At 46.8% G+C, this 18557-nt stretch overlaps 1 protein-coding gene across 2 annotated transcripts in view; it reads left to right on the forward strand.

The window, feature by feature from the left end:
- Positions 1-569: 569 nt before the first annotated feature.
- LOC133342013 (CD166 antigen-like) overlaps positions 570-18557 on the forward strand; it is a 77331-nt gene continuing 59343 nt past the window's right edge. Inside the window, exon 1 of one of the 2 annotated variants that reach the window (XM_061550880.1) lies at positions 570-1413. In XM_061550880.1, the coding sequence (XP_061406864.1) occupies positions 1320-1413 (94 nt within the window). In that variant the 5' untranslated portion in view covers positions 570-1319. The remainder of the gene's footprint in view (positions 1414-18557) is intronic. The other variant, XM_061550879.1, reaches the window with a different exon arrangement.

Raw genomic sequence — 18557 nt, forward strand, 5'->3', positions numbered from 1 at the left:
TGCCAAGGCTATACGGGGGATCTTTGTCTTTATTTTGTACATAGCAGGGTCGTGGAAAGGTGGCGGCGGCGACTTGAGGAGGTCTTCATCCAGCAGTGGATTGACTTCGACTGCTGCTGCTGATGCTGAGTTTCAGCATTCTTTGTTTAAAATTCCTGACTCTGCTGTTGGGTCCCCGAAGGTAGAGACCGTCCCAGAATGTTGCTCGCTCAAACTAATGCTGCTTTTGATCACAATGACAATATTGGTCTGGAAAGCCAATAGGCTGATGGTCTCGCCACAAACATTTGTTATTTATACGCGGACGCCGAGAACAAAAGGAGTTGTGCCTCTGTTTGCTTTTGTAGCTTATAGAGTGAGTCAGTGCCTATAGCCGGTATCTCTTATCAGGTGACGCACACGGTGGGGGTAGGGCAACGGTGGTGGTGGTGGTGGGGAGCAGAGGGGAGGGAGGAGAGAGGGAAGGAAAGAGAGAGGGGAGGAGGGAAAGAGAGGGAGGGAGGGAGGGGGGAGGTGAGAGAGGGGAGGGAGAGGAGGGAGAGAGACACAAAGACTCCCCACCACAGGCGCGCACATTCGGACTTGGAGCTGCTCGCGTGCTTCTCACTCCGGAGCCCGCACGGAGAGAGTGCGCGCACAACTCACGCAGGGTGTACAACCCCAGAGAGAGAGGGAGAGAGAGAAAACACAAGCAGTTGTAGTATATATATCACTGTTCTATTTATCGACGCTCTTTGTGTTTTTTTTGTTTACTAACAACAACAAAAAGATTTTTTAAACTGTTGGATTTTGTTATTTTCTATTGGTTATTATTTGTAGTTATTTTTCTTTTAAATCAAGCAAAAGGGGATATTTACAACAGACTACGACGGCTCAGTTTGTGCACGAGAACAGGTTTCTCCAGTGGCTATATACACTAGCTGCTACAGTAGGCAGGCGGTACGATCATTACACACGGTTGCGTGCCGTGCACTGCCACGAGAGTGAATCCGAGCGGCGCTCCCTTTGCACGCCCAGAGATCGTGCCGCGCTGCTGCAGTTGCGAGGAAGAAAAGGACGGCGATAGAACGAACACCCCGTGGTGACTTCGGTAGCATCAGGCAGACTGAAGAACCGAGAACAACATCGCCGCGCCGACTCGATAAAGACGACGAGCGATATCAAACAGGAGGAGCTTGCGCCGCCGAGATTTGAACTTTATTGAAGTCTGCGCGAGAGAAACCGGGGAGAGCGCTCCGCATCGTCATACCTCGTGCCACCTGCTTTCGGGTGAGCAACGGTGGCATTATAATCATCATCATCAGCAGCAGCGGCAAGCAATGAGCATCAGCAGCAAGCAGCAAGAACGTGCCACCAACATCATGTTCCCGCAGTATCTCACGGTGCTTCTTCTCACCTGCATCGCCTTTCAAGGTAACCATCGTCACGAACATCATCCGGCATCGGCAGCACATCATCTCGCGCAGCCTCTCATCCTCGTTGTCATTCAATCGTCGATGACACTGTCATGCAGCCCTCATCGACATGTCAATCATCATGATCAGTAGAAGCGTCCGTCAGCACCATCGTATATAACCCGTAGTAGTAGTAGCAGCAGCAGGTTCCAACATCATGATTATCAGCAGCAGCATTCAACCAGTCGTAGCGGTGTTAGTAATGAGTAGCAATAGCATGAGCAGCAATAGCTGACACCATAACTAGCATCGTCAGCAGCGGTATGGACAATCGTATTTATATGTGACTGGCACACGTGGAATGAAACACGGTTATTGTGCATCATCACTGTCGGTGTTGGCAACAGTGCCATCGCTGTCATCGCAAGCACGACACACAACACCCCGCGCGCTTCAGTTTACTACACGCTGGCAAGAGCATCAACGACACACAGATCTTAACATACAACATTGTGTCAAGTGCTGTTCGCAAACACCTATTAGCGCCTACAGCACAAGCCTCGGTGGCCAGAACCACGTCCGTCCGCTGTTGTCGCGTGCTCATGTTTACACACCGCACCAGGTACTCATTTGAGGCAGAGTCGATCTAGGGGGGTGGTGGAGGGCCAGCTACGGTTCAAATGTTCGCTATTGTTATTGGTCTCGAGAGCTGGAATCGTACTCGGGTCCCAGGGTTTGTAGCGCAGTGCGCTAACCGCTGCGCCACCCCTCCACACAAGCAAGACCATCATCACAAGCATCAGCGAGCTCACTTATGTGCGCCTATTAATCATCGTCCGTCAGAATCAACACGATCGATCATTCAGTCAATCAATGCCAACGTTGCATGCCGTGTTCTGTCTACTGCTGGACAACCGACTTTCTCACTTTGGCCTAACCGCCTCCGACCTCGTGAACGTACTTCAAACAATATCTTGCACATTGTATACTGGTACGTGTGATCATTATTACAGTAACTGAATAACGAAAATTATCTACATATTTAATATACGTGTACGTGTAGGAGACCCAAATGAACTAACACTTACAGTAATCTCCCACCACACTCGTGGTAGTGATGACTGCGCAACGTATGAAACAATGTGTTGTCAATTGCACTTAGTGCAGTCTTGTAAATACGAGCATAGCAGGTGTGATAATATATCCATTATTGCACCGACCAGAGTTCTACACTGTGCGCATTGCATCGCATTGTATCAGCCAATATTGCACGCACGAGTGTGTTGTGCAGTCGTTGGACTGTGCATATTGGCGTGGTTACATCGGCGGAGCTCCGTTCGTGAATCCAGGGGATTGGATGGATGGAGAGGGTTCTTCAAAGAGGGGAAATCTTGTGTAACATTCACGAATTCATTGGCCGCGTGCGAGGGAGCCAGCCCACTGTGAAACGTGTGATACGCGTTCCTTTAGCGCCCTCTCAAGGGCAGATGTCCTCACCTGTACGCGTGCAGATTGCAGGCAGAACTAAGTCCCGTCTCGACACAGGTGTTCAAAATGTGTTTCGTATGTGTGTATGTTGAACTTCTTTTGCACCCTACGTAGCTAACCGTGCTAATCGAATGTGCGGAATGAATAGACAACAAACTAAACACAAGTCGTTCTGAAGAAATTAGTTTGGGGGGAGGGGGGGGGGTTCAATCTCGATTTAAAAGTGTACAGCTCCAGTCGCCTCGCAAACATCGGAAGGAGGAGCGTTCCAGACGGCCACTGAAGCGCATCTGAACGCGCGCGATGCAGGGAGAGAGACCGTCTTTGGTTCGACGCCTCTTTTAGGCCATCAGTGACCGGTCTACTGGATTTCCAGACCGTGTATTTTTATTATTATCATCAAGCGGCAAGCGTTCGCTTAAGCACGCGATATTCTGAACCGGGGCCCCAACCTTAGGGGCCTCAGCAGTTCGTGACAATTGTTGAACCAATTCCTCCTGCTGATCAAGATGCTCGTGCAGGGCTCTGGGAACTCATTAATGACTTGCTTCGTGACGTTATGTATGAAGGGCCCTCCCGTACTCGCATTCATTGAAATGTGTTGTAATATTGAGGCGGGTGGGGTTTTTTTGGACTTGTTACAAATTCCAGAGAGAAAAAAATACGTTTCTTGTTATTATGGTCGCTTGTTATTTTGGTTACGGATGTTCCCGTTCAATGCAAAACAAAAAAGCAATACCGTACCCACTGCAGGGGAGGAGATACGTGGTGGCCGTTTACGAATTCAGATATTTCTCCTCGGCCCCAGCAAGAATATCGTATTGCGCTTAATGAATGAGATGCCGCCATCATCTTATTTTATTTTTTGCAACGGATGCATTCGCTATGCCAAACGATCTCAATCGAACTACATCCTCATGCACAGGTCTCCCTTGCGGAAGACACATTATCTATTACATTGTGTGTTTCCTTGCCGAGTAGACGCATCGTATTCGTGTTCATTTTTGTAGGCCGTCAGCTGTTTGTAAAGGAAACTTGCATAATACCTAGTGCCATAACCACACTACTTAGTACTCAGCATCAAGTGCACTCGCTGCGCCGTGTATTGTGAAGCGATGCGTTGACTGTGTGTCGTAGAGAGTGGACAGACTTTGTTTAAGACGCCTAGACGAGGTGTCAATTTCGCGAGGGAGATTTCCGAAAAAACAATTGCAGCCAGAGATATCGGCCACTTGATGAAGAAAAAAAAATCGGTACAGATCTAACAAATGTGCCAAAAAATATCTATAAAAATTGTGCGAAATGTCCAAACGTAATTATGACGTTTGTGTAGAGAAACCAAAAGTCACCGTGGTGCTCGCCTATTCACGGGGCTTTTCAAACGAGTCCCGATGTAGCCATGAGCAGTTTGAGTTCTCACTCGGCCATCGGGGGCAGCAGCAGCAGCTGCTGCTGGGTGTGGCTTGGAGACGCGACGTGGTCGTGCACTCACAGCTAGGGTGTCGTCACAGGGTGTTGTCACGTGGTGTAGTCACGGGGTGTCGTCGCTTGGTGTAGTCACCGGGTGTAGTCACGTGGTGTAGTCACGGTTGTGACGTCGTCGCAGTGATTTGTTGCTCAAATGAGCATCGAGGCAGTGTTCATCTCGAGGTCCCAGCCCTGATCGAGTGGTGGAAATTCCCTATTTCTATGACGGGGCGGGGAAAGCGAGTCTATCTATGGCACGGCCATTATTGACCCTCCTCACACGAAGTGGTCGTCGTTTTATCGATCTCCCTCCCCCCCAAAACGGATGATGGGCTGAGTCAACCCCCAACCAGGATTTGAACTCGCAACCTGCTGATTGCATGTTGCCACCTGTCCCGGATGTTGCTGTGGAGTGCATTAGCAGTTTTCAATACCAACGTGGGGTTTTTTTTTATTCTCAAGAGGAGATAAAAACATGATGTGTTTGTTATGGGGCACACCATTTTCATCATAATAGAGACAGCAATTTTGTATTCTGCTTGAAAATGAGTTCCCAATTACATTTGTACAGTCGGAGGCAAACTCAACTCTCACCGGGAGACATCCCACTTGCCTATGCAGCGGCGCACAAGCACAAACGAGAGCTCCTAAATACGCCGGCTTGTACAATAATGAAAGGTTGAGGTGATGCCCTGCCATGTCTTGCTCACGCCACCGCTGGCAGAACAGCCTCCAGTCGGACGTCTTGGAAGTGGTGGGCATGGCCGTACGTCAACCCAGAAATTTGATAAATCTGCCCACTCTCTCAACCGGTGGTCTGGTGATCGCCGGTTGTCCAGTTCGCGAACCATTACAGTACAGCGGCACCCCGTATCGTTATCAATAGCACGCTTCCCGCTTAATGTATCGTGGTGTAAGGTTCATACTGCTTCACTGGACACATTGCATGCGTCTTGTTTTACCACGGGAGGCCATTTAAGATTGCACGGGAGACTCTCAGCGCGCAGGGATATTAAACCGGGATCCCCGTTGAATAAACGGCAATTTCAAAGAAAAATATCGAAGCGTATTCCAAAATTGGGCTCGATGTTGTTGACACGGAGACCTTTGTGAGGCCAACAATTGTGTGGACTCCCTTGTTGTAGGAAAATTCCACGCTGGGCATTTGGATTTTTTTTGGATGCGTGAAATAAATCAGGTCCCCCCCCCTCCCCCTTACCATTAAACATTGTCGACTGAAATTCTCAACAACAAAAAAATTAACCCGTAAAAACAAAGTTTTTCACTATAAATCCTTTATATGCGTGGCGGCTAGAGTCCTCTCGTCCTCTGGCTTGAGATGGCTGCCACCTATGGGTCAGATGATTGTCTGCCAGTATTAAGCAATTGGTAATTAGATATTTAATTTGTTTTCCCTAAACAGTGTAAAATTTTGAAAAAAAAAATTTCACGACCATTAATTGTCTCGCACAACGAGTCTGTGTGCAAAATGTCAGCTCGATTGGATCACGGGAAGTGGGTTAAAAAACGACCGAAAGATTTGCACGGTCGTAAGCAAGCAAGCAAGCACGCAAGCGAACTTAATATAAAGGATTTAAAAAAGATATTAACAATTTATATTCTAGAAAGTTGCAATAATGTAAGGTTCCAGTAATTCAATTGTAGCAAGGTTTTCTGCTGATGAGCATTTTTTTTTATTTTGCTCTGCAATCGTTGAATCCAGTCAGGTGGCTCGGCGATGGTGGCGAGCGGTTCGCAATCGCAATGTGCGGGTTCAAATCCTAGTTGGGGGTTAACTCAGCTCATCGTTTCTCTCCAGGGTCGATACACCGAGCACCAACTTTTGGTGGGCAAGTCAACAGCCGTTTTCCTACGGATAGACGCACGCCGTCATAGCAATGTGGAATGACTCGCATTGGCTCAAGGCTGAGCAGGAAATCACTTAGATTTGTTTTTTTTTTACACATACCATTGAGTGTGTCTTTTACCTCTTGGTAAACTCACAATTTGAATTTTTCGTTGACGTGGGCGGCATGGTGGACATGCCCGCGTTGTTTGAAAGCGCCCAGATACAGGCAGGGCAGCATTTTTCACGTCAGGTTTGGAGCGCTGTGCCTTCGTGGTTATTTACGGAGCAGCGCGCACGAGCTCCTTTCTTATTTATTGCCCTTTTGACGGTTCATCGCAGCGCTCGGTGACCGTGTGATGCCAGCTACATATAGCATGGGGTCGTTCGTGAAGAGTCGATTGATGCCACAAGGTGAATGTAAACGAGACGCTCGGAATTGACATCATTGTTTGGCCAGGGAGTGAAATAAAGCCAGCGTCGTGGCCAGGGAACACGGCCAGCGCCCACACGGCGCGTTGAAACAGCTTTCCTGAGACAAAAAAAGAAAATGAAATTGATTTAACGTGGAGCCCATGCCTCCTTGTCGGAGTTGCACAATTCAGATTTACGCTGCACGGCTGTTTCAAGAGATTTACGTTTGTAAGAGGAGCACACTTTCCATTCGTGTTTACGTTGAGTTCACAGACGTTTACGTTACCGAATGCGCAGTCAGTCCTACACACGTCTCGGGTTATGATTTAACGATGCCTTTCAAACAAGTTCAGGTTCAGAAGAAACTTAAAAGTGTTTTTCTGTGGCTTGTTTCCCATAGTTTTGGGGGGAAGTAGGTGCAGTGCTGTGTGTGCCCGTGTACGACCCATTTGTCAATCCACTATTGGATGAATGCCTCCCCACATACTTCGCCATGCTGGTGAGTGCACATTGGTGAAGGTGGGGAGCATAGATGTGGGAGCAGAGTACGACAATTTTTTCTTGCTGCACTAGCCTCTGCTGTCCACAACGTAGCCCCCGCAGCAGCCTATAGCACCTGTTTTAGGCATGGTGTCTACCCATCCAAGCAGTATCTAGGCTCTAATCCACTTGGCTACTGAGTTTTGACAGGATCGGGCATAGGACTGTATCGTTGTGATATTTATGCGTACAGGTAGGGCCCACACATATATTGACATGTTTTGTGTGGTGGTGAAGCACAGTTGAACAACCTCTATGACCAATCTAACCTGGGGAGAACTTAACATAAGCAAATCTCTGGATGAGACACCGAATGTCGAAACTGGCCCGAGTTTATCTTTCACGTAATTGAACCAACGCTGCAGATAAGATGCACTCCCAGAAAGCTGCGTGGCCAATGGGCTGTGTTAATAATACTTCGACTTGTTTCATGTGGAGAAACAACTATGGGATGGAAGTATTATTTATATCGTAATCTACTTAGTTTGTTCAAAGTTAATGGACAGCGGATTTGCTCTAAATGGTTTCAGCGTTTGCTGCGTCTCTTGAAAGGGCTGGTGAATGTATCCGCTGGGAGTAAGGATGCTACGATTGAGGAATGGGGATTATCCTCTGTATTGGGTGGGGCCTAATGCATTCCTTTCATAGGGAGATGCATTACAACCCGTGCTACATTTACATTGTACACCCAAGCTGCGTCTGTGCTATTGTTCATGCGTAGCCCTTTTGTCATTCAACTGCTGGATGAGCCTGCCCATGCCCTTGCGGGCCACAAGGGTTATTTGATAATTATAAGTCACCTATGCTGGTCTTATGGGTTGATGAATGCGGGAACGTAGACATGAAAGCAACACTTAGGGCTGCCACCTTTTCCATCGTAGACCAAACCCGGATATGCTTCTCAGTCACCACTGGATGTGTTTTCAAAACTGCAGTTCTACTCAAATAAAGTCCCAACACGATACCGATACCAGATCTGAGTACAAATCAGTTCCTGCCACCCGAACACAGATGCCAATTCCCAGACTGATTGGGCAAAAACCCGGACAGGTGGCAACCCTAGGAAGCATAGAAGCGCAGTCCAACAATACAGTGCTTCACAGCCCGCACCAAAGCCCTGCAGTCACCGACCATGACCATCTGGTATGTTCAATGGTCTCCCGTCCAAGCACTATCCAGGCTTCACTCTGCTTGGCTTCTGAGAACTGGGGGAGATCCAGTGTATTTTTGGGTTATTTTTTCATTGCCTATCTGTACTACATTATATCTCCACAAAGTGTACATGTAACATGTCCATTTAAACACGTAGGCTTTCGCTACCAATATCATCCAAAATAGTTTTTTTTGGGTTAGATCGCGTAAATATTCAAATGTGTCGTTAAAACCCGCCACCACCCGACACAGCCTACTAGTAAGGGTTGTCACGTAAACAGAACGTGGCCAATTCGTCACGAGTACAGCACACCGGTGTATTGGAGAGCCAAGCCACAACACTTATAATCTAAGTACGACGTTTCACCAGTAATTACAACTAGCCTCAGTAAATGTTGTGGCTTGGCTCTCCAACACACCGGTGTGCTGTACTAGTGATGAATTGGCCACCTTCTGTTTACGTGACAACCCTTACTAGTTGGCTGTGTCGGGTGGTGGCGGGTTTTAACGACACATTTATATATTTACGCGATCTAACCCAAAAAACCTCTATTTTGGATAACATGTCCATGTTCACTTTCACATCTAACTTCCGATGCAAGTCAGATCGGCAACTAGCCCTGATTAAACCTGGTTCTCAACCATTAGCCGGTTAATTCCATAAGCCCAGTTAACATTGACTGCACAAATAAAAGCCACCTCCTAGAATTAAAGCAAAAATCAGTTGACCAACATTTATTTGAGGTCAGGAATGTGGGAAGGTGCACCCCGTCGTGTGCAGATTAAAATCCCAACCACTTCTTGAAAGAATAAAATCGATGAACCTCGATAAATTAGACATACATTTGTTGTCCTTCCCCCGCACCTCCCATTAGCCTGGTTGGCTCCTTACGGTGCAAAAGAAGTTCAACAAACAAACACATGCGCAATGGACGGTGACATGGTCTTCTCTTGTTGCCGAGGTTCGCGGTTAGAATCAGGAAGGCGGCCGTGGTTATTACTGCCGGTGTAATAGCCGCACAGCACATGCCGTCTGCTTCACAGTCAAAGTTGTAGGCCCTGCGACGTCACGCGAAACGAGTCGGCCGATATGTGCCAGCGCCTCGGTTACAAACTTGTCAAATTCGCAAAATATCCGCGAATGACTCAATTGAGATGAAACGCAGTCATTGTCGCCCCACCAACTGGCACATTAATGCCCACTCGCAGGCCAGGTGCCGAGTCTCCTCGTGCTGCACAGGGATGGCTGCCACTGGGGGCGCCCGTTCAACATTTGAGATGCGATGTGACGCAAGTCTCTTGCTGCTTGTAAAGTTATCTGAGACACCCCATCATAATGGAGAGCGCACTTTCGAAAGGAAAAAAATCAGGATCGTTATCATTATCTGTACTACAGTTTGATTAAATCTGCTTCTGTTAACTGTTCTCAAATACACAGGTGGTAAGCGTAGATTTTTTTTAGAGTCCTGAAAGGAATTTCATTTTTGTCTCAAACTTTTGATTTCAATCACAGATGCTGATCCACGGGCCCAAAGGTCAAAACATGACAAGCAGTGAGCGGCAAACATCTCCATTAAAGTTGTAATAGATAAGATTTAATACTTTTTATCAAAATCTAGCAAGGTTATACGAACCCATGAAAGGAGTCGATTATGCAGATTGCTCAAATGAAATAAAATTTGATATTTCTTCTTCTTTCATTTTTTTTTAAGATTCGTCAAGCATCAATCATTGTAGCACAATTGACACGCAGTTTGCACCTTTACATAATGGGATTTTTAAACCTAACGTTTAGAGTTGCTCCAAAAAATGAATTCTGCCAGGAATGACGGGGGCCCTTTTAGAGGCCCAGATGAACGTCAATGAAACGTGTGGAATCATTATGATTTAGGTCGCCACTACGCGCAATGCATATAACTCTGAGAATTGAAGCCTCGTAAAAGGCGGATGGCAGCTATGCTACCCTACAGCATTGGCTGGCAGCAACGTCTGGAGTAATTAATGGGTTAAGTAAGTGCGGTGAGCGTGGTTATTAAATATTTAAGGGAAAGTTTTGCTCCTGAAAAAAAAAAGTTGACATTTTGCGAGAGCAAACGGATCTTGATCCTTTTTTTTTGTTCGTCATTTTGCTTCGCACGTGGCGTGGCTGTCTGTGTGCCCGCGCTCGTTTTGCGAGCGAGTCGCCGCGCTGTCTGCGGCGAGCAGAAGTGCAACTTCACAGAGCCGGCAGCACATGTGGCACAAAAGGGCCACGTCCTGTTGAGCTTCGACAAAGAGTGGCAGGTGCAGCGTTGGGTTAACTTTTCATACGGCCATTGTGCCGTGTGAACGATAGGGTCAATTGAGAAGATGGCGGACACACACTAGTGCACTTTATTGTCACTAATGTTGAAGATAAGTCCAGTGGAATGGAATACTGCTCTGTATTTCATTCTGAACCCTGAGCAGCCTGAATTTTGGCGTGGTCCGATTTTTGGCCCACAAAAGCGTTGAGCGCAAAAAAAACAGAGCAGCTCCAAGATGAATCGAGTCGTAACGTTGAACTACTGTCCTACCGTACGTAGCCGACCGTGACAATCGGAAGGTGTGCAAGTGTGGAAAGGCTTTTTTTATTTTGCAATGAACCTGCAAATAGGTAATCTTTGCAGATGGAAAAGGAGTTTTGTGGAGAGGGGAGCAGGGGGGGGAGTGGTGCATTCACTGCCGACTTGTGCGAAAACGTGCCGTTTGATTTTTCAACCGACTCCCAGTTTGACAGATCTCCCTCCCTTTGTGCCGTCTTGCGGCCTCCTCGCACAGAGCACACCTGCTGTGCCCAGAGCACCACGGAGCCGCGTGCGGCCCCGCTTTTAGGCGAGGGCGGGAAGAAAATTCAAAGGGGAGGTTTTCTAATGGGGGGGAGGGGATGGGCGAGTCCGCGCGTCTGAAAGGAGGCTTCACAAGCTCGGTCTGTTGCGACTCGCCCACACCGAACAAACGGCCATTTGATCAGGACACAAAGCGGACACTGACGTACAATAGCACAAGACTCTGCTCCTGAACGTGTGATCCCAACAGAAGCCGTTTTAGAACCCGGCGCAAGCGTAAATTAGGCCCTTGGCATGGAGCCGGTCCCCGGAATGTCACCTGTCTGGCAAAGCCCCGCCAAACATTAAGATCACGTTTTTCCTGCCATAAAATATCGCGTGGGCCTGAGCGCGTGTGTGTGTGTCTTTCCTAACGCACGCGATTTAGGCGACGCTTTTGGCTCAGAACCATAAGCAAAGATACAGTACAGTGGTTTTGTTTTGTCATGGCCAGGTCAGGTTGGTCTGGAACAACTCCGTCAAGCACCGTGACCCTGGTTTGAATGCCGCTTCGGAAGGTGGCCGGCCACGTAGCTCAGAGTTTTCAGAGTGCTGAGCGTGGCACCAATGAAATCCTGGGTTCGAATTTAGGCAGCGACCTATTGGTTAAAATTGGGTTCTCAAGTTCAGTGAGTTAATGGTCTCCGAATGATTAAAACCCTTGGCATTAAATTTGGATCTGCGCTTAATTCGGCTAAAATGCAGCCCTGAGAATTATAATATCGATCGACCGCCATGTGATCATCCTCACTCTCATATGCAGAAAGAGTGAGAAGTCCCATCTTCTGCTGTGTGGATCATAGACCACTTGAAACAATCTCAGATATAGCTCTGTGATACCCACTTCTGTGGGCCATTCTCCACTACAAAGGGTGGTGGGACTGCTCTGCGAGAGATCCGTCGGGGTACTTTGTCTTGTGACATGTCAAGAGCAGCACAGCCAGGGGGTGGGGGGGGGTGAAATAGTTAAACACACAAGTACAACTCAGGTGGCCTCAGCAGAAGCTATGGTCAATATTTTACAAACTTACAGCAAGCACTGTTGCTCCTCCGGCACTGATTGTTTTGGACTTAATGTGTCATCAGTCATCCATGAATTGCCAAGCAGCAGCAGCAGCAGTAAACAACCGGTCCCAACTCATCAAATAACAATTTTACGTATTCTAGATTTGAAGCTTTCGTGACTGCAATGATTCATATTCTTAGGTTTTTTCGGTAAAGTCACGTAGGTAAAAACATAAAAAAGTAAAATTAAATAAAAATCACGACGTTTCGGAGGCAACACAAGCTTCCGTCTTCAGGTGGAACCGTCACAGCCACGACAGCTGTATCAAGTAAATGAGAGATTGCAGGAGCTACCACTCCGTTTATATAATGGTAGCTCCACCTTCTCCAACCATTATATATACGGAGTGGTAGCTCCTGCAATCTCTCATTTACTTGATACAGCTGTCGTGGCTGTGACGGTACCACCTGAAGACGGAAGCTTGAGTTGCCTCCGAAACGTCGTGATTTTTATTTTATTTTACTTTTTTATGTTTTTACCTACGTGACTTTACCGAAAAAACCTAAGAATATGAATTTTACGTATTTGTCACAATTGCAAGATTACGTATGCCAAAGTCACGTGCAGTGTCAATCAAGTTGTATCCATGTTATCACACACCCCTTACCCGATTAGTAGATACACCCACGCAACTTTTGCTTCGTATGATCGGCGGGAAAAAAGTGTGTGTGAAAAATAATGTAACGGATAGCGGAGTACATCTGGGATGTTCTGTACTCGGATACAGCTGAATCGTCAAGTCTCCCTTCATTGGCTTTGGGTGTCTGTGCAGGTGCAGGTTTCCCTTACTTTGTGCGGTGAAATTCGTTCCAATAAAAGGGCACAAACAAAGCAATATCCGCGCGAGACGGCTGCCTGCCGAGCAGTGCGTACAGTACACACGCACGCACTATTTTTTCCACCTCCAACAGCATAGCCGTATATAAACGAATTAAAAGCGCGCATAGCGAATTTTCGGTAGAAATCCGTTGAGCCGCGTGTATACGCAAAATCGCACAAAAACGAAACCCGCATTAAAGCGAGGAAATCCCGCGTTTACACTATGGGAACCTCATTTGCCAGTAAAAATATGATAATTGGTTCTTTACCCTTCTATCTGGCAACAAAACTGACACCTTTTTACAAGGAGCCATGTTTGCATAGACCGCAATACCTGCAGTCATAATACAAACAAAAGAACATAACTCTGATAATGTGCACTGTCCTTGAAGTTGATTGGTCCACACCCGAGACAGCTTTCCTTAGAGCCTAGTCCAACCCATGTGAGACTAGGCTCGAAGGAAAGCTGTCTCGGGTGTGGACCAATCAACTTCAAGGACAGTGCACATTATCAGAGTTATGTTCTTTTGTTTGTATTATGACTGCAGGTATTGCGGTCTATGCAAACATGACTCCTTGTAAAAAGGTGTCAGTTTTGTTGCCAGATAGAAGGGTAAAGAACCAATTATCAAATCCCGCGTTGTCAAATATTTTTTTTTGCATTAAATTGGAGGGAAAAAATTTTCTTTTCAGCCTTAAACTGGATATTTGATGACCTGCAAGTTTGCAACACGGTGAGAATGCCTTGTGGTTACCGAAGGGGTTCTCATCCGCAAATACGCAGCTGTGTGTGCTCGTGGAACAAGTATGATGTCCATTATTAAACGTGTTTACTACAAAACTGTTCACCGCGCCGGTCCGCAATGTTGCGTTTTATTCATGTCAAATAGATAGCTTAGGTTATTATTTCCATGGCCTTTCATAAGCACACTAATCACGTGACCCAAAGGTCGGCAAGAGCAAGGGTTGGGTGTACTTCGCGTTTTGCATCCATGAATGTGGACAAAGACGTTTAATTTCATCCAAGCCGTTAAGTTCTTCACTATAACCTTCACAACCCAGGCTCCGCTCTGATGTCTATCAGTAGAGGGGGGGGGGGGGTTGGAATAATAATATATTTTTATACACATATATAGTAATTTTAATGAAACGCGTTTGATTATAATTTGTGTTTCTGATGCAAGACCTTTACCGGTCTCGGTTACTCCCCACGCTTATAATGAGGTCTTTTGAACTTTGAGTGAGATCTAAAGAAAAGTCACTTTCCCATGGAACACGCGGCTCCGTCTTGATGTATGCGACCAGAGAAGGCAGATGTTTCCACTGAGTGGAATCTAAAGAGGGTGGCGATTGTTGCATCTTGAACGTGAAGATGCCAAGACACCAAAACCAGTTTGAAAAAATATTATCTGTTTTGCTTTCAACAAAATATCTGAAAATAAATTCGAGCCTTGTTTTTTTCTCACACCGGCTTGATGTCACTTCATGCCACATTTTTTCCTGTTATCTTGAAAGTCGGCACAGCAAAAACGGAGTGTCGCGGCGGCCGGAGGCTATCGTCACTTTTTTTGGTTTCAGGAAATGGAGATTTACAAAGGTTTGAATCAACCTCCAGCAATACTCGGCGACATCACAGAGCTCTTTCGCAGTCGGCTGCACAACAAGGCTGCTGCAGAATGAGATGGTGTGTAGTTTAGATAAATGTTTTGGATTTTTTTTTTGGACCCCCCTGTCCTAAACCAGATTCTTACATCACAGTGGTTTGACCACTTCAGATCTGTGAACTCTTTGACCTCGAGGCATACAATGCCCCAGTGTGAATGGCCATTATGGGGCCAAGGATGCATTGTAGTCAGTGGTGTACTGGGAAGCTAATTTCACACGCAAACCCCCGCTGTGGGGGACCACTTTCACGTTTAAATTACAAGGGCGTTTTCTGTTTAAGGCTTTCACAGCTGTACTGATTCACATTGAGTTCAAGGGGATTGAATAAAGGAGCATGCATCAATTGAGCAAGAGATGGCTTCAAATAAAAAAACATATATTGTACCATACTAATGTTGCTCGTTTTAGAAAACGTGATCATGAAAAAAAAACAGCAAAATGTAAAATATCCAACGATGAATATTTACGAGTGAAAGGCCACGCCGCTCACCACGGGGCCTACGGTTGAATTTCATGTCGATTGCCGCGGTTCGGGCCGCACAATAATTCCATTTAAACTTGAAATTGCCGGTCAACAACGGCATCCATTGTCAGAGCGACGCCCGTTTGGGGACGAAGCTAAAGCAAGGCTCAGCAGGCAGCTCCGCAGCTCCGCTACCGCATTGAGCCGTGTCACAAGTGCTCGTCACACCTCCATGGAGCCTCGCGCTGACGCAATTGATCGGTTAAGCCAATTAATCGACTCGCACTCGTAATCAAACTGCTTTCTTTTCGTCGCTTACTCGAGCACCTTAAAAAAAATTGTTGCCCGGTTCTGACATCCTGCCTCTCGAAGGCGAGGAAAACCCTCAACAAGCCACGCCCCGCGTGATGCAACCGATGATGCCCCTTTTACATCATCATCATCATCATCATCCATTGTCAATCCACAGCTTGATGAAGACCTGCCCAAGCCACCTCTCACTATCCTGCCACTCCATTATTTTTCTTGACCATCGGCCATCATCCCATTATGTTGATGTCATCTTGGGGTGCCACGGTTGTGAGATGTTAACTACCTCGCCTGGTATGCATGAGGTCGTGGGTTTGACCTCGAACCTGACGGCTGTATATATGGAGTTTGCATGTTCTCCCCGTGGTCGCGTGGATTTTTCTCTAGATCCTCCGCGTTTTTCCCTCCAAATTTAGAAACGTGCGTTTAGACTATTTGGCCGCTATATATTTCAGCGTGATAAGCCACTTCGTTGAGCTATCATTTGTGGCCAGCTCGCTTCTGAAAAAAGAGCTATAGACCTCAGTGGGCCTTAGCTGGTAAAATAGAAATAGTCTCCTGCTCAAGCCCGTCAATACAACATGTCCGATAAGGAAATCTCACGAAAAGCTTTAATCGCCAAGAGCTCGGACCCCAAATGTTGTGGCAGACAATAGACTCGATCGCTTTAACGAATCCCGAAGAAGATTGCGCGAGTCCCTGCCATAGACAGCTTGACGTGATGCAAATTGCCGTTAAATGCAACCGGATATTCAGATAGCAGACTGTAGCGTGAAGCACATTTATTGACATGTTTTGTTCGAGTACCACGGGCCACTTTGATGCTCATTCGCATTACTTATCTCCACCGCAACAACTGCCTGCGGAGCGGAGTACAGAGAGATAACAAAAAAACTGCAAATTGCTTGCAGGCGTGCATCGTGGTTTGGTTCTAGCCCATTTTCGGACAATTTATGAATCTGTTAATCTCTTTCATAAAGCAGCCCTTTCATATGAAATGACTGCACGGGTTGAGTTTAACGATAAATTGTCTGGTATGAACGGGAGTGCACACATTTGAAAATCTTTTGATTTGCGGCTCGCTGAGTGACCTCCTTGTCCTGTATACAGAGGGCTTCTGCACACGAGCCCTTTTGAACGTCACTAATATTTACAGCGAATGCAGCGCGCCAGCAGATTGTTGTTTGTTGTTATTGTTGTGAGCCTGTAACTTCCCACTGTTGGGCAAATGCCCCCCCCCCCACTCCCTCCCATCTACTACTTCCTCAACTGCTCCTGTGCGGTCTTGGACTCCAGACTCTTGTGATGTCGCCTCGCTGCCACCATCTCTTCCGCCGATTCTTTTCTCTCTCGGTCTCTCCGCTCCGTCGTTAATTCGGTCTCTCATCTCTCGTCAGCTCTTCACACGGCGCCTCCTGCCCATTTCCTCGTGAATTTGTGTTTGACAAGATTATCCGTGACCCCTCTCATTGTCCTTGCTTCTTCTTTTTGTTAACCCATCTCGTCGGCTTACTCCTTGTCACACTTATGTCCATCATTCTTCGGCAGGCCTGTCGCTTTGTCGCTCGTGTCTTGGTTAACGATCGCTTCTGTGATACAATGTCAATATACACGTATTCCAAGCTAGCAGACGGTAGACATTGCTAGTTGCTAGTATAAACTACATGCGTGTGTACCACATCTGCAACAATGCTTCGGTTAATATTGATTCTAAAGCTCGTGATAGATACATACATCAAATCACGTGTGCACGGATCGATATTTATCGATTTGTACATGTTGTGCGTAATGCATTGGCATGACCCCCCCCCCCCCCCACCTTGGCCCGCAGCCACTAGTGGCCGCTACATTCACCGCGTTGTTAAAGCAGATCGTGATCCTGAACCACGTCACAGCTTCGCAACAATTTATGGAATTGCCGGAGCCAGGCGGAACGTTACTCCGCTAACGTCCACCGGAATTGGTTCACAACGCTGTGTGTCTGCATACCGCATTGAGTCCGTAGTGGCGCATGTGTGAATGCGCGCACACGTGTCTGTTTCCGTGATACGCGCTCGTGAGCACATTTTCTCGGATGCCTGCTCTTTCACAACGGTGGAAAGTGCCTTATCTGCAGCTGTCCTTGGCCTTAATAACAAATTATTTGGTGATGTCCACTGCATTGGTGGTGGTGCACAAGCACAAATAACAACACAATAACGCCGTGGCCTTGTGTAAGGAAATAAATGTGGCAGCCAACATTTCTGGCGATGTCCCTTGTTCATAGCACATACACAGAGAGGCCAGAGAGAGAGATATAAGGGTTGGAGACTGGACTGAACACCACAGCGCCTGACAAGACTGAACTTTTTCAGATGTTTCCTTGACCTTCTTTAGGTTGCCTCGGCCTCAAAACACAAACTGCCTTTTTGTGTTCAGTTCGTCGTCCTTCCCCCGCACCTCCGATTAGCGCGTGGTTGGCTATGTACGGTGCGAAAGAAGTTCAACATACGTAGTTAAAAATTAACCCGTAAAAACAAAGTTTTTCACTATAAATCCTTTATATGCATGGCGGCTAGAGTCCTCTCGTCCTCTGGCTTGAGATGGCTGCCACCTATGGGTCAGATGATTGCCTGCAACCATTAAGCAATTTGTAATTAAATATTAAAAAAAAAATCCTAAAAAGTGTAAAATTTAGGAAAATGTTTTCACGAAAATGAATTGTCACGCACAACGAGTCTGTGTGCAAAATGTCAGCTCGATTGGATCACGGGAAGTGGGTTAAAAAACGACCGAAAGATTTGCACGGTCGTAAGGACGCAAGCAAGCAAGCAAGTGAACTTAATATAAAGGATTTAAAAAAACGAGTACCTGGTTCGGCAAGGTGAACATCAGCACAAGGAAGGCAAAGATGGCGTGGTGGCCATGTGTGGTCCTGGACACGCCATCGTTGCGGTGTGTGTCGGTGTGCGCTCGCAGAGCTTGCTGATGCCCACGACTAGAAGAAACAGGGGGATTCTTTGTCCTGTTCTGTGTGGCGTCTTCTCGCTGTAGACTCGACCAAATATTGACAAATGTGGTCCGCTTGAAATCTCGCTGACCGTCAGAA

Source organism: Lethenteron reissneri, chromosome 13 (assembly GCF_015708825.2).
Source record: "Lethenteron reissneri isolate LAM-NWPU_2019-01 chromosome 13, ASM1570882v1, whole genome shotgun sequence".
NCBI lineage: Eukaryota > Metazoa > Chordata > Hyperoartia > Petromyzontiformes > Petromyzontidae > Lethenteron > Lethenteron reissneri.